The 16,182-nt window shown below is 46.6% G+C and overlaps 1 protein-coding gene across 4 annotated transcripts; it reads left to right on the top strand.

The window, feature by feature from the left end:
- The first annotated feature begins 503 nt into the window (after positions 1 to 503).
- Positions 504 to 16,102, top strand: LOC310752068 (NACHT, LRR and PYD domains-containing protein 12-like). 4 transcript variants are annotated; one of them, XM_083591747.1, is made up of 10 exons: positions 504 to 903; positions 3,443 to 3,510; positions 4,433 to 4,599; positions 5,204 to 5,378; positions 6,749 to 6,814; positions 8,035 to 9,781; positions 11,453 to 11,539; positions 12,806 to 12,976; positions 14,039 to 14,206; positions 15,756 to 16,102. In XM_083591747.1, exons 2-10 carry the CDS (start codon positions 3,474 to 3,476, stop codon positions 15,841 to 15,843), a joined length of 2,706 nt encoding a protein of 901 aa, XP_083447873.1. In that variant the 5' UTR covers positions 504 to 903; positions 3,443 to 3,473; the 3' UTR covers positions 15,844 to 16,102. The 4 variants fall into 4 exon arrangements, with proteins under 4 accessions (XP_083447873.1, XP_083447874.1, XP_083447875.1 ...); XM_083591748.1 differs by having other exon boundaries at positions 3,436 to 3,510; XM_083591749.1 differs by lacking the exon at positions 3,443 to 3,510 and having other exon boundaries at positions 506 to 903.
- The last annotated feature ends 80 nt before the right edge of the window (positions 16,103 to 16,182 follow it).

Raw genomic sequence — 16,182 nt, 5'->3', positions numbered from 1 at the left:
GTTATTTTTTATGTTACTTCTACTTCAGTCAGTTATTTAAATGGGCAGTTGCCCAAAACACTTGTGAGTGCAGAACCATGATTTTAAGTCTGAGGGCCACATTGCCATCTGGGGAAACACCCAAGGGCCACATATCGCGGGTGGGCCAAAAGTAGATTTGTTTATTCTTGTACAGGAAGCTTGCTTCTAAAAACTCTCCCACCATACCTGAGAACCCTCTGCTATTCTATCATATGCAACAAATAACTTCTCGGAGACGTGACCGTGGTTTATTGTATTTGCAGTGCCTGATGTTTTTATGGTTATTACTGCTCTTTTTGTTCCCTTTGTGAATGATGCCATGGCCTTTGGCTAGTGCAATAAAGTTTATGATGATGATGAAGTGCATATTGCAGTGGGTTCAGCGAGAGGGTGCGCCCTGGGGAACTTTGCAAGGGCAAGATAAAGAGGCTTTGGAGGGGGGGCGGGTCTCATTATGCCCCCAGGGCCTGAGGAATCCACCCCACTGACTTACCGCGCGACGATTACTTGGAAGCAATTATCCACTTCACTTCTGCACAGGTTTGCAGCCCTAAACCCCCCTCCCCCTGAAATCTAGGACTGCTATTTGCAGCCTGAAATAAGAGGAAACGTGAAGCCAGGAACTACTCGACAGCTGTCTGTGTTTGCTGTCTGAACGCCACCTCCCAGCGATCTACTGAAAGTGAAAGCAGAACGAGAAGTTTCTCGCATGAAATGGCGCCTGTTTTTTCCTGCCAGCAATGAAGACGGAGCAGCAGCAGTGACCCAGGCCGCGGTGATCTGAGCATGCACAGATCCCCTCTTGCCTCGGCTCTCTCTGGCCCTCCATCAAAGTCAGCTTCCAGAAGACCAGCAAGGCTGAACATCCGTGTAATCGGGCAGGTGAGTGCTCTCCGCCCAGTGAGCTGAAGTTCATGGTCCCAGTTGAGGACTCTGGGGGACTTCCTGACATTTGGAATCTGGCCAGCAAATAAAAGATGAGGGTCACCGAGCATACCCAGAGTGCATTCTCCCTCCAACACAGAGCGTTCATTGTCCAGGGTTGTTGTGGTCGTCCTTAGTCCCTCCTTCCATCTTCTCTCCCGCCCCACAAAAATGTACAGTATCAGCAGCCTGAGACCAGGTGCTTTGAGAGACAGCCTGCCCCCAAGGGCGTAGCCAGGATTTTGATTGTGGGGGTGGGGGGTGGGAGGGCTTGGTTTGGGGGCAGGACTTTTGTTAGAGGAGCAGAACCTACGTGATTGGTCCATTAGTTAAGTATTTCTATTGTTTTGCTTGGTTGTGGGGGGGGGAGCTGCCCCCCCCCCCGTTCGCCCTTGCCTGTCCCCGCATAGTGTTACTGAACTGCAGTTCACAGCAATTCTGACTGCTGGCTGTGCTTGCTGGGGCTGATGGGAGTTATAGTTCCGCAGTACCTGGCAGGCCAAAGGTGACCCATACTTGGTTTAGATCACCTGGGGGTATATTTTGCTCATGGGACTGGACCCTACAGAATATCACAGTGCTGGGTCCTGATGCTCTGTGGAACGTGCCACATGTGAAAAAACGCAACCTCCACCTGTTGCTTCAGAAGTCATGTTTTTGAACCGGCTTGCCCACCTGACCCATCAGATCAGACCCCATTTCTGTTTTTTTCTCCTTTTATAAAGTGTTTTTTACTGTTATTATGATGCTGTTTTCTTGCTTTCATTACTGCTTAGAGCAGTGGTTTCCCCCCTTTCTTTTTACTTTTTAAATATTTTTGTTCATTTTTATCTTTAACAATTATCATCACAAATAAAACATAATCATATACAGATAGGATTCTCTGAATCCCCGGGCTTCCCTCCACTCCTCCATGGTTTCCATTGTTATTCTTTTCCAACTGCATCTCATAATGTTCTCCATATTTTCTTAATACTCGGTTCTCACCATAGTTCTCGCTACATTGCAAGTGTTTCTTAGAATCCTGCCAAAGTTTTTAATTGTTTACAGTGTTCTTTTAAGTAACTTACAGATTTTCCCCATTCTTTATTAAATTCATTATCTTCTTGATCTCTGATCTTCCTGGTCATTTTCGCCATTTCAGCATTTCAGACAGTGGGGTGCAACTCACTTCCAGGTGGGTCTGAGCGCCACAGGCTGCACCCAGGTTTTTCTTGCATGCCTGCCTTGCCCCCTTGCTGTGCCAATGGTCTTTTGGTTGGTCCAGTACAGTTCCAGACACGGGTGTAGCCAGGATTTATTTTGGGGTGGGGCAGAACTGAGCAATCTGTGATTGCTCAGTTAATTAAGTATTTTTATTTATTTACTTGATATGGGGGGCAGTTGCCCCATAGCTCCAGAAGCTCCTCACATCCTCCCCACAGATGGCAGGGAAACAGAAAGATTTCGGGGGAGGAAGGTCTCCCTCCTTTGAGGGGGAAGGGTCTGGGGAGGTGTTAAGGAAACTGTGACGTAAAAGATTAATATTTATAGCTATAATAATTATTGCTGCTGCATAACGTGGAATTAAAAAGGATTAGAGAGGAAAATATTTTTATAGGAGGAGGAAATGAATGTAAAAGAACCAGGGAGGCAAGATGAAAGAAATTGGTTTTAGGGGGCTGGGGTATAAAGTTCAAGTTGTGTATGAAAGGAGAATGGGAGAAGAAATTACAGACGATGAGCAGTTGTTTTTTTCTAGAAAAATAGGTCCTGGCACTCACCATGAAGCTGCTACAGTAAGTGCCACACTTTTTAACAACAAAAAGAGGTGCTGGTACTATGTGCCCTTGAGTACCCCCTGAAGAAAAGAAAAAACACTGGGGACGAGTATAAATACTTTGAGAGGCACATGGGGGGGTGGGGGAGTAGAAAATATAAAAGAAATAACACACGCATTTAGAGCCTCTACGATCAGCAACTTGAGGAAGTTATATTCCCCACAGTAAATGTATGTAATTAGCTGAAGGAAAGCTGAGTTGTTAAACTCCTTGCTGCAAAGAAGGTGATGTGGGAAAGAATGAAATGTTTTCCCCATTGTCCTCAATCCCCTCCGCACTTGCCGTTCTCTCTTGCCACACCAGTGCGCCGTTCCACACCCTGTGAGAATCACTAGTACAGCGCCTTGGCAGCAGTCATGCCAACGTGAATAAAACATGGGGGGCCCAGATAAGGCCAGTGCACAGTCACACCATTTGAATGGTGTCCCCTCAAATATTTTATGGGGGTGGTGGAGGCAAAGGGACCTAGGAATTGGCTCCTTTGTTATGCAGTGAGATGCTTGGCCAGTCATTCTTGGTTTTAAAAACCGGGAGTGTTAACAAACAAGACCCCCATTTTCACCTGTGAAAAGTTGAGCGCCATGTGCTTGCAACGTGAAAAGGAAGATGGAGCCCCAATAGCGCTATTCCTGCATTTATTTTTTCCCCTTTTTCGTTGTCTCCCTTTCAGTCCTTAGCGAGTGGCATCATAGCAAGGTGGAATCCAAAATGGCTGCAAACTGCAGAGGTGTTGTAATAACCGAAGGTAAGGTTGTATCTGTGAGTGAGTGACAGGTGGACTGCTGTCATCAGCAGCAGACTTGCAATTGGGATTAAGGAATCACACCGAGTCAGACCATAGCACTGTAGAGCTGGAAGGGACCACGAGGGTCATCTAGCTCAACCCCTGGCAACGCAGCGATCCTGCCCACAGCTGGTCCATGTAGCTCAGCACACTGGCTGGCAGATAGGGGAAAGTCCTAACCCTAACCTGGAGATTGCCACAGAGACATGAGACCTTTTGCATGCAAAGCAGATGCTGTGCTGTTCAGCTGTGGCTTTCCCCCACAGCAACCCAATGTATGAGTTGCAAAAGGCATTATTTTAATTATGTAGAAATCTAGTACCAGTTCCACTATTTGAGACTGGATAGTTCTGATTAATCTGTTCAAGAAAGGGCACTTGAGTGAAAAAGCCCTTGAAAAGTTGCAGAAAAGTTTGCTTGTTGTTCACTGCCTTGATATTTTAGGATATGGAGGAGGGAAAAACCGTGTGTGTGTGTGTGTGTGTGTGTGTGTGTGTGTGTGTACACAGTGGTACCTCCTTTTTTGAGCATCTCGGAACGTTTCGGTTTTCGAACGCCAAAAACCTAGAAGTAATTGCTTCTGTTTTCGAACGCTCCTCAGAAGTCAAACGGCTTCTACTGTGTGTTTTTCAGTTTTTCCTGTTGAACCTGCAGGCCTGCCCTTTGCGCCTCGGTTTTCAAACGTTTCGGAAGTCGAACGGTCTTTTGGAATGGATTATGTTCGAGAACCAAGGTACCACTGTATATAAAATGTACTGGTGTTTATGTGGCTAAACCACCACATATTTAGGCTTCCAGGAGTGTTTCTCTGAGGATTCCAACCCCACAAAAGCGACTTCTGAATTCTGGCTGTGTTCATGGCTGCTGTGCTGTCTCTTTTCAGGGGACCTTCAATGCTTCGTCAAACACTTAGAGGCTTTCGCAGAAGGCCAGCTAAGGAGAGTCACAGAGTATTTCCACCCGGACTTGATCTACGTCATCGAAAATGACATCGCCCTGGTGGTTCAGGAACTGAGGAGCAGCAAGGTCATTACACCTGAGCAAGCCCAGGTAACAATGCTTTGCAGGTCCTTAAAAAAATGTATGGTATGGCGGGGGCTGCATTTCTAAGGGAACGGTGGACCCTCAAGAACACAATCCCAAATGCAAGGAGTGTTGGGGGGGGTGATTTTGGCCAATGCAACCCCCATCCTGTTCTGGCCTAAGGAGGGAGCTGTGGGGCAAAATAACCACACTTACCCAGAAGTCTTTAAATGGCAGTCGGCCATAGAAGACCTTGGAATTGAGAAAGACACATTCTGCAAACAGCTAGGGAGGCTGGAGGCTGGGGTTAGTGTTGCATTCCATTTTTTTCTTTTAAAGTTCAGACAAATTCATGGAGATGAAGAACTTTCAGCAGCCATTGGCCATGGAAGCTTAATAGAACCTCCATTTCAATGACAGTATACCTGAATATCGGTTGATAGGAACAAACAGCAGAGGAGGAGGGCTGCCAGCTTCATACACTGCCTGCAAGCTTCCCTGAAGCATTTGGCTTGGCCCTACGGTGAACAGGACACCGGCGTAGCTGGGCCCTTGATCTGAGTGAGAAGATTGCTGTATTTTCCCCCCTGCTAGTTAGCCAGCTAAACTCTGTCTTCTGTGTTTCATTTAGATCTATGAAAAAATAGAGAAGCACGAGGATTCAACCGCAGCAGCAGAGAAGCTAGTTGCTGACCTTGCCAGTAACAAGGCTTTGGCAATAGGACTTTGGAAGAGTCTCTGTGCTCTGAGGTGCCACTGGTCTCATCCCAATCTTGAGGTGATGGTGGGGGAAATCACCCGCAAAGGTAATATATTGTCCCCTGCTCCCTGAGTAGTGGGAATTTTCTTTTTGTTTTGTTTTTAAGGTGTTATTAAGGTGTTACTATAGTGGGACATGGCTGGCGCTGTGGGTTAAACCACAGAGCCTAGGACTTGCCGATCAGAAGGTTGGCGGTTCGAAGCCCCGCGACGGGGTGAGCTCCCATTGCTTGGTCCCTGCTCCTACCAACCTAGCAGTTCGAAAGCATGTCAAAGTGCAAGTAGATAAATAGATACTGCTCTGGCGGGAAGGTAAATGGTGTTTCCGTGCGCTGCTCTGGTTCGCCAGAAGCGGCTTCGTCATGCTGGCCACATGACCCGGAAGCTGTATGCCGGCTCCCTCGGCCAATAAAGCGAGATGAGCGCCGCAATCCCAGAGTCGGCCACGACTGGACCTAATGGTCAGGGATCCCTTTACCTTTACTATTGGTATATAAAGTCTGTAACAACTCGGGGCCAGTTTGCCTGAGCTCGCCTTTCCCCACGTACGCTCACTCAACTGCTTCAGTCACTGGAATTGGCAGTGCTAACAGCTGCTGTTTACAGTCAAACCTCTTCTCACATCCGCCTCCACTTGTGTCCGTTTTGCCCAACGTCCACGGCAAACCCAGAAGTAAACGACGGGTTTGCCGCCGTTTGCGCAGGAGTAGGCAATTGCTGCCTGCACACAACGGCACCTCTCCCAGTGACCCATTTCGACTTCCGGACGGACCTCCGGAACGGAATATGGTCACAGTAGAGGTTCCACTGTAATGCCTGTTCTGCATTTGTAAAAGTGTGGCAGCACCTGCACTTGGGAACTCCCTGCCTATTGAGATCAAGGAGATCCTTCACTGTATTCTTTTCAGCATCTGCTGAAAACATGAATGTCGAGACAAGCCTACCTAGTTGCTTAGAAAGTTGAGGTAATTTCAATCTGTTTTAGTATTTTAACTTTGGCATTTTTAAAGTAGCGTTGTCTTTCCCACCCCCTTGCATTTCACTGTTGTTTTTTGTAACCAACTTTGAGATGTTGTTTTTTACAATCAAGCAGCGTCTAAATTTTATTAAATAAGATATAAAAATAAGTAATTGCAAACAGTTTATTACTATTATCAATATAAAAGCAGATTTGTTGTGCCAGAGTTTTTGAATGCACTTTAATTGGGCTAAACAAAAGCTTACTAGTGAGGTTCTGGAGGACAGAGCTGCGCTTGCGCCCTGAGGCCTGACCAGTGTCCCCAAAGTCAGCTTGCTGTCCCATCACCAGTGTCAGTTATTATTCAGCTGTCAGTCCAGTCAGCGTTGTATATGTCAGGTGGCTTAGACGACGCCAAATTCCATTTCCAACTGTTTTGCTTTTTCTCTTTTTTTGAAGATCAAGCACTACTCAAGGAGATTCTCCTAAATGAAACCGGACACAACCTTGCCCCGGAAATGAAAGGTACCTGATAGCAAATAAAAATAGTTCACCAACACTTCCTGTTTTCCATTGAACCAATGCAAGGGAATCAGATTTTGGTCAGGCATGGGGCACTCAGTGAGTAGCTCCCCCTGCAACCTGAAAGAAGTGGGACAAGCCAACTCAGTGTTTTCTTAAGCTGCATCTGATCTTGGATGTTTTGGGCAGAGTGGTGGGCCTTGCTTACCTTGGAGCCAGCACCGCAAAGCACCATGGAGATCTGAGGGTGGAGCAATTATTCCTTTCTGCATTGTGGTCCTACTTTATACAGACAGGTTTTCAGACAGAATGCGTTCCGGAAGTCCGTTCGACTTCCAAAATGTTCGGAAACCAAGGCGCAGCTTCCGATTGGCTGCAGGAGTGTCCTGCAGCCAATCGGAATCCATGCCAGACATTCAGCTTCCGATGGCAAAGTTTGCAAACCGGAATACCTACTTCCGGGTCTGCGACGTTCAAGTTCCGAGTTGTTCGTGAAGTAAGCTGTTCAAAAACTAAGGTACGACTGTATAAGGGAACATTGTAATGGGATGTGCAACTCTTGGCTTTTTTCTTTCTCTGTGTGAGATGGTAACTGGCAGTTAAACCTGTCCACACATAGAAGGGGAGGTTATTTACCTCTTAATAGTCATTTAATTGATCTGTATTCATATGGAAGGAAGCTACATGGATAAGTAGGGATTTGAACCTGGCTCTCCCTGGTCTAACTGCAATGTTCTGTTGGTTCTGCTTTACTGGGCCAATTTGGACATAATGATGAACCATGGCTTATTGTGACAGGAGTGACCTACCGAAAGCCATGCGCTTACATGCCTCTTTCCCCCTTCCCCTCTTTCCAAGGATCTGTTTTGCTTATGTTTTTGATTAACATTTTGCCTGTACCCTGAGCTGTGTTTAATCATAACTCGTGTTTGTGGCAAATAGCCCAGTTCCATAACAACCCATGCTTTTCAAGTTGCCCTGTTACAAACCATAGTTAAGATTAACCACAGTTTCTTGGATGTGGTGAAAGAGCAAGCTGAGGGAGCAGAATGAAGGTTTATGGCGATTTTCAAACCAGCTCACTTGCTCTCAGTGTTTCTTGTAAGGATCATCTACCAATAGCCGGAGATGCTACAATCCAGGAAGTGTTTGCCTATTTGATTTCCCGTTCTGCTAGGCTGGGCCTAATTCAGTGAACCCTGCAATCTTTTTCTTCTGTCCAGCTTGTCAGGATGAACACAGACGTATTCTGTGTGAACAGACCAAGTTGCTGAAAGAAACCGGCCAAAGAACACAGTCCGAGGGGCAAAGTTTCCCCATCCTCAACCGCTATGTGGATATAAAAATAGTCGCGGATGTCTACTTCAGGAGACAAACGTTTCAAGAACATGAGGCACTGGCTGCTGCTGGAGAGCTGAATGAATATCGCCTCCGCCACAAGATGCAGGTGGAGCTGGAGCGAATCACCCCAGACCGGCTTTTCCGTTGGTGCTGTCGATCAGGCCGCACGCCCCACTTTGTAATGGTGAGCGGTGTAGCTGGAGTTGGCAAGAGCACCCTAGCACAGAAGTTTGTCTTTGACTGGGCTACTGGAAAACACTACCAGAAATTCACTTTTGTTTTCTTCTTCAAATTCCGAGACCTCAACGCGGTGGGGGAAAAGACCAGCCTAGAAAGCCTGATCCAACAGGAGTACCCCAATTTACACTCTAAACTTGACACAATTCTACAAGAACCCCAAAAACTGCTGTTCATATTTGACGGTTTGGATGAGAGCAACAGTAACCTTGACTTGGGCAGGAACGCAGAATTTTGTGCCCAACCAGGAGATATGAAACCGGTGGGGGTGATTGTGGCCAGCCTGCTGAAAGAGAAGCTTCTGAAGGGATGTTCCATCCTCCTGACCAGCCGCCCAAGCAATCTTGCCCGTTTGGAGAGAGGGGTCCTCCACAGAGTGGCCAGTATTGTGGGCTTCCTCTCCCAGGAAAGGGAAAAGTACTTCCACAACTTCTTTGGAGAAGCTGCGGTGGCCAAGGAGGCTTTGGCCCATGTCAGGGAAAGCCAGGTTCTGTACACCCTCTGTTACAATCCCTCTTACTGCTGGATTACTTGCACAGCCTTGCAGCCTTGCTTCACCTCTGAGGCCGGACAGCCACATCCCCTTCCCAAAACGGTAACTCAGCTCTTCGTGAGCTACATCAGGCATGTGATGGTCAATCACACAAAGGAGTTCCCTGAGCGTGAAAGGGCACGGAAGATGATGATACAACTTGGCTGGCTGGCTGAGTATGGCCTCCAGCATCGCACTCTTCTGTTTGATCAGGCGCAACTGGAAGCGTTTAATGTGGATTCATCTCCCCTCGTCAAAACTTTCCTGGTGGAAAACATACAAAGTGCCACTTCACCTCCTGTCGTCACCTATTCTTTTGTCCACCTCACTGTCCAAGAGTTTTTTGCTGCCCTCGTCCATTATTTAGACTTCAAGGGGGACAATTTTGGATACATAATGGCAGCAGTCCAAGAAGCCCAAGGTGGGGAGTACGAAATTTTTCTTCGCTTCCTCTCTGGCTTGTCTCAGTTTGCAACCAGGGCACCGTTGGAGGCTCTTCTGGGGAAGTTCTCACCAGAGACCGCTAGGCAAGTCATTGACTGGATCCTGAAGACGGACTGCAGTGATTTCCTTCAAATGGAAAGGCATCTTGATGGGAAAAAGAGGACCTTGAATTTCTTCAATTTGCTTTTCGAGGCCCACAACAAGCTCCTTGTGCGTCGGGCATTGGGAGCTGATGGTGATAGTGATGCCTCCATGGACTTTTCGGAACTGTACCTGATGCCTGTGGACTGTGTCATCCTTGCTTATGTTCTGAGTTGCTGCGAGAAGATTGACCTCCTGAATCTTGATACGTGCTTCATTCAGAACGAGGGGCTGCAGAGGCTCAGCCTTGAGCTGCACAGAGTCAGAGAACTGAGGTAAGCAGCTGAAATGCAATTCACGGCTGATGTCAAATTACAAGTACAGTTGTGCCTCGGATCCCGAACGCCTTGGGAGTCGAACGTTTCAGCTCCCAAACAATCAAAAACCGGATGTGAGTGTTTCACTTTTCGGACGTTCTTTCGGAAGCCGGACGTTCAACAAGGCTTCTGCAGCTTCTGATTGGCTGCAGGAGCTTCCTGCAACCAATCAGAAGCTGCGTTTTGGAAGTCGAACATTTCGGAAGTCAAACGGACTTCCGGAATGGATTCTGTTCGAATTCCGAGGTATGACAGTACTTTCAAGGTTTAATAAAACATTCCAAACAATTGATGGAGCAGCGTTCACATTGAATTTAGTCTTTGGACCTTGCTAAATCAGCTCAACCCAACCCCCCCCCACCCATGAACTGAAACAGCACCTGCAGAAGGATTGGGGCCCATGGTTCCAACTACTTTAAATGGGTATGTTGCATACTTCATGACGAGTGTTATTTAGTATTCAGGCATCTGCCACAGAGCCAGGCTAGGCCTTGGACATCTGAATGTACCTGAGACCTGACAAAGAGTCTTCCTATCCAAAGGTCCCTGCGGTCAGTGACTAGAGCCGAGGGCTGGCACAGGAGTGGGAGACTGAAGCCAGTACAGTGGATGCTCGGGTTGGGAATGCGATCCGTGCGGAATGCATGTTCGCAACCTGCAGCATTCGCAACCCGCGCCTGCGCATGCACGGGTTGCGATTTGGCACTTCTGCGCATGAGCAACTGCTGAAACCTGGAAGTAACCCGTTCCGGTACTTCCAGGTTTTGACAGTCCGCAACCTGAAAAAACGCAACCTGAAGCAGCTGTAACTCAAGGTATGACTGTATTGGGATCAAAATCAGCAAAAGTTTCTGCCTTTTCTACGAGGCAGCAGATGCAGAGACAGGCAGGCTCCAAGTGTTCATATTAGCGTCTCCACCCCCATCGTTCAGCCCGGACACTGAGATCCAGCGCCGAGGGCCTTCTGGCGGTTCCCTCATTGTGAGAGGGCCTTCTCGGTAGTGGCACCTGCCCTGTGGAACACCCTCCCTTCAGATGTGAAGGAAATAAGTAGCTATCCTATCTTTAAAAGACATCTGAAGGCAGCCCTGTTCAGGGAAGTTTTTAATATTTAACACTGTATTGTTTTTAATACTTGATTGGGAGCCGCCCAGAGTGGCTGGGGAAACTCAGCCAGATGGGCGGGGTATAAATAATAAATTATTATTATTATTATTATTATTATTATTATTATTATTAGGCCTTGCCAGTTCAGAAGCTTCATACAGCCTCCCAATTGCGAAGGTTGAAGGTGGTTAGGGGAAGCTATGACTCTTAAAGTGGACTAATAGTTATGTAAATGTATTGTGTGGATGTGGCCCTTGCCTGCCTCCCTCTCTGTCCTTTCCCCATCAAGGCAGATTATGTCTGTTAGCTTGGGGGCAGGGGAAGGGGGGGAAACCATCCAACTACAGCAGGTCCCAATTTTGATGAAAAAAACCTCCCAAAGCAGCTTCCAAATTATCAGTTTGAGGACAATCCCTTCCTTCAGTCCCACAATATAAAGGATGCGACACGAGGAGGGGGGCAAGGTCTACAGTGACTACTAAATGCTTTTTGCATTCCTATAAATTCTTTCTCCTTTCACAGGCTTTGCAATAATGATCTGAGCAATCCATCCACAAAGGAGCTTGTTTCTATCTTGAAACATAAAGAGTGTCGACTGGAAATCCTGAGGTATGTTTGTTGCAGCTAATGGGCTATTCCTTACCAACCTCACTGGGTCTGCACTGGAAGAGCCAGAAGGTATTTGGGGAAAGGCATCCTCTAGCAAATGTTCCTGACTCAAAACTAAATTGGAAACATTTTGCTCTCGTGCCCTTTGAATTCTGAATCTTTTCACAATCTGTTCAGTTGTGAGTTGTGGGTGGTTTTGTTAGATAACAGAGGTGGGTGAATGTGTAAGCTTCCGTTTCTCTTAGTTTCTCACAGGGTGGATTTGATTTAAAACAAATTGATTTAAATCACTAGTCAGTAAGACTTGATTTTATAGAAAGTTCTTTATAGCAAGTTATGCCAACTGGATCGATGTCACGATCTACAGGAATAAACCATAGGAGAAGTTCAGATTGGCAGTCGTCATTACAACGATCTTTGTCAAAGCCCAGTAGTATTTCACATTTATTTATTTGTTATCAAGACTTGACACTCGCCACTCAATGCTTCACTACTTGTTTAATAATACATTTTCATGAAACAGAAATGCTAGGCAATCAGGTACTTCTGGAGACATGAAAGAGAGAAAGAAGCAACAGCAACGTTGGGCAGGCACTGAACTGTTTCCCACAAGCCACAACCTCCTGCCCGACACCTGATAACATAAGGGGCAGGTATAGATACAGCTGTATAGGGGGGGAATTGGTCACTTCTGCCTACCTGTCAGAACTGCCCACCGGGGTGGGGTGGGGAGTTCAGGATCCAGCCTTGCAGAATCCAGAGGTATTTGGTCCCTAGTAAATGAGTTTAGGAAAGGGACACGGGTGGCGCTGTGGGTTAAAACACAGAGCCTAGGATTTGCCGATCAGAAGGTTGGCGGTTCGAATCCCCACGATGGGGTGAGCTCCCGTTGCTCGGTCCCTGCTCCTGCCAACCTAGCAGTTCGAAAGCACGTCAAAGTGCAAGTAGATAAATAGGTACCACTCCGGCAGAAAGGTAAATGGTGTTTCCGTGCGCTGCTCTGGTTCACCAGAAGCGGCTTAGTCATGCTGGCCACATGACCTGGAAGCTGTACGCCGGCTCCCTCGGCCAGTAAAGCGAGATGAGCACCGCAACCCCAGAGTCGGTCACGACTGGACCTAATGGTCAGGGGTCCCTTTACCTAAATGAGTTTAGGAGTCCAGCCTTTAAAAAAGAAGAAGAATTGAGCTGTTTAAAGATACAAACTCCGTGTGTGTACATATTTTCCACCTTCTCTTCTTAATTTCCTCCCTTTGCTCTTCCCAGCTTGGCAAAGAATGCGCTTACTGGACAGTGCTGTAAAGTCCTGAGTTTGGCCCTCTTGGAGAATCAGACCCTTTTAAATCTTGACCTGTCCAAGAACAAGCTGCAGGATCAGGGCCTCTCTGACTTACTGAAGGTGTTCAGCAGTCCGCAGACCAGGATACAGAAACTAATGTAAGTGTCAAAGCAACCACCTCACGGTATGCAGAGTATTTTAAAAGATTTGCAGGTCCCCTGTACATTTCCAGAGGCTTTGGTTCAACTTTTCTAAGATATTTATTAAGAAAATATATGAGCAGCCTTCCTGTCAGGTACTGAAGGTGATGTTCCCAACCCCTAAGCCAAACAATAAAAAGCCCCACTGAATTACCAAGGTGGAATCTGCACACATATAAAAAAACCGCTGCGGAAATGCTTTTTTAAAAAAATATTTTTTTTAAAAAAATACATTGAATTTTGCACAACTCACTTTCGCCATCTAGTGTCACAATTGTACACTGCACTTTACTACACATTTAAAACGTTTTATTTGCAGCTGTATTGCTGAGTCTCAAGTTGATTTTTAAAACGAAAATACATTTTAAAATACATTTTAAAATAGAGAAAACTGTGCAGGATTAAAAAAAAATCAGTCAATCAGAGTAGCTAGCAACTGGGAAATACAAAACAAAATACAAATCCAAGTTGATAATATGTTGATGAGTCAGCTGAGAGAAATAGTTTTGTCATTGTCATAGTGCTATAGCTTGGCATTAACCCAAGAAACTGGTGGTAGGTGTTTCAAGAATGACAAAGGATCAGCACTTCTGCACGCAGCATTTCACTAACCTGTGGAACTTACTGCTACAGGATATGGTGACGGTCACTAGTTCAAGTTACAGTCCCATACACACCTATGTGGAAGTAAATCCCAATGCTAACCCTTTTCATCTCAAGCGTTGCATTGATGGTCAGTCTGGGGGCCGTAAACCAGGAGTGGACGTGGACAAATTATGGACACCTGCACACCTTACACGGAGACCAAATAAACATGCATATTCACAGCACACACATTCACCAGACATAATAAATAACAAGATGAAAGATAAAAAAATCTTTTTTAATAATTCCAGTGGAGTAGCTCAGCTACTCGTGGCAATCCCCCCCCCTCCAAAAAATAGGGGTCGTGTTATACATGAGTGCGAGGCTCCGAAGAGGTTGGAGCACCTTTTGATGTCTTTGCTTCCTCTGCTGCAGAATCCAGGAAAACGCCTTGTCGGATACGTCCTTTGAGGCACTTTGCTCTGCTCTAGCCAGCAACACTAGCCTCAGGTATCTGGATGTGAGTGGCAACCCTTTCACGGATATGTGTGCTGAAGATGTGCACACACTCATTTTGACCTGTCCTGCTCTTACAGAAATCAGGTACCATCAGGCCTCACTCTTCCTAAGTGTATTCACTCATAAGGGAATTTAAACTTCTACACCTTGGAAGTTTGGAGGGGTGGTCAGCCTGAGGGAGGGCCTTTCTGTGGTGGTCCCTTTCATTTGTGCATTGTTTGTTGTTTTCTGAAGATGCAGCTGTATAACCTGACCTCCAACACTACAGATACATATTTTGGTAACCCGCCATATTCTTGTGGCTGTAATTTGTTTTAAATTGTTGTGACCTGCCCAGGGACCTCAGGCTGAAGGGAGGGTAACAAACAGTCAAATAATGATGGTGATAGCGATAAAAACGACCACCTGCCTTCCCCAAAAGATTGGGCATTTTGCTATAGGGAAAGTGATAGGAAAAATCACGGTGATGTGTGAGATAGGACTTGCTTCGAGGCAACATCATATAGTAAAAGGTAAAGGTACCCCTGCCCGTACGGGCCAGTCTTGACAGACTCTAGGGTTGTGCGCTCATCTCACTCTAGAGGCCGGGAGCCAGCGTTGTCCGCAGACATTTCTGGGTCACGTGGCCAGCGTGACGAAGCTGCTCCGGCGAACCGGCACCAGAGCAGCACACGGAAACGCCGTTTACCTTCCCGCTAGTAAACGGTCCCTATTTATCTACTTGCACCTGGGGGTGCTTTTGAACTGCTAGGGTGGCAGGCGCTGGGACCGAGCAACGGGAGCGCACCCCGCCGCGGGGATTCGAACCGCCAACCATGTGATCGGCAAGTCCTAGGCGCTGAGGTTTTAGCCACAGCGCCACCCGCGTCCCCTAACATCATATAACCTCCCTGCAAAATGAATTGTGATGAATCCTCAAAAAGCAGGTTGTCAGGAAAGTGCCCTTTCTCCTGCCTTTATTGAGCATATGTACTGATTTGTTTGGGGGTGGTTATATGACCATGATGCAGGTGGCGCTGTGGGTTACACCACAGAGCCTAGGACTTGCTGATCAGAAGGTCGGCGGTTCGAATCCCCATGACGGGGTGAGCTCCTGTTGCTCAGTCCCTGCTCCTGCCAACCTAGCAGTTTGAAAGCACGTCAAAGTGCAAGTAGATAAATAGGTACCACTCTGGCGGGAAGGTAAACGGCGTTTCTGTGCTCTGCTCTGGTTCACCAGAAGCGGCTTAGTCATGCTGGCCACATGACCCGGAAGCTGTACGCCGGCTCCCTCGGCCAATAAAGCAAGATGAGCACCGCAACTCCAGAGTCGGTCATGACTGGGCCTAATGGTCAGGGGTCCCTTTACCTTTTTTATATGACTATGAGGTTTAATCATACATTCACATGTCTTCCCTTTATTCATTCATGCGACGCTCTGAGTGCATTTCCCCATCACTTTCCAACCTGCAGTCATTAAAAAGAGCATGTATGTTTTTCCTAGCAACGGAGTTCTTCAATCTGCTTTAAATGTGCAAACCTAACGTTCCCCTTTGCCATGTTCTACTTACTTTTTTCTTTCCTGAAAACCGCAATTATTGGCAATCTACCTGAGTGATAACAGTCATAGCTACATTTGTTGTGTTTTTTCTAGGTTAAACTTAAGTGATATCAGTCCAGCAATGGAAAAAGATCTGAAAAAGCTGGATGGTTGCAGAGAAGGCTTCAAGATCCACATTTAAAACTCCTTTTTTCCAATTATTCTTTATTAATTTTGTTATGTACTGAAGTTCTCACTCTGGGCCAGCAGGCGGATACTGTAGACAGTTTTCACTCAGGTTCACATATGCAAATAAGGGATTGAAAGTGACGTTCAGTGATTGGATAGTTACAGAAAGTTGTTACAGATGCGTTGTGGTGGACCTCTATATAAGCAGGCTGGCTGAACCCTTCAGTTCAGTTCTGTTGTGGCCTGCGAATAAACAAGAGCTGTTTGAAGAATCGCTGTGTCGTCTGATATGTTCACCCACAACTTAACAAATTTTCCAAATTATTACTCTTGCTCATTCTTCTTGCTCTGT

The sequence above is a fragment of the Podarcis filfolensis genome, assembly GCF_964270895.1.
Source record: "Podarcis filfolensis genome assembly, chromosome: 16".
Lineage (NCBI taxonomy): Eukaryota > Metazoa > Chordata > Lepidosauria > Squamata > Lacertidae > Podarcis > Podarcis filfolensis.
This window is presented reverse-complemented; position numbering and strand designations above follow the sequence as displayed.

Bases quoted from the DNA above. Each gene is read 5' to 3' on its own strand.
- LOC310752068 (XM_083591747.1), top strand. From the start codon at position 3,474: ATGGCTGCAAACTGCAGAGGTGTTGTAATAACCGAAG. The intron at 4,600-5,203 runs GTAACAATGCTT...TGTTTCATTTAG, and splicing joins TTACACCTGAGCAAGCCCAG to ATCTATGAAAAAATAGAGAA. The intron at 11,540-12,805 runs GTATGTTTGTTG...TGCTCTTCCCAG, and splicing joins TGTCGACTGGAAATCCTGAG to CTTGGCAAAGAATGCGCTTA.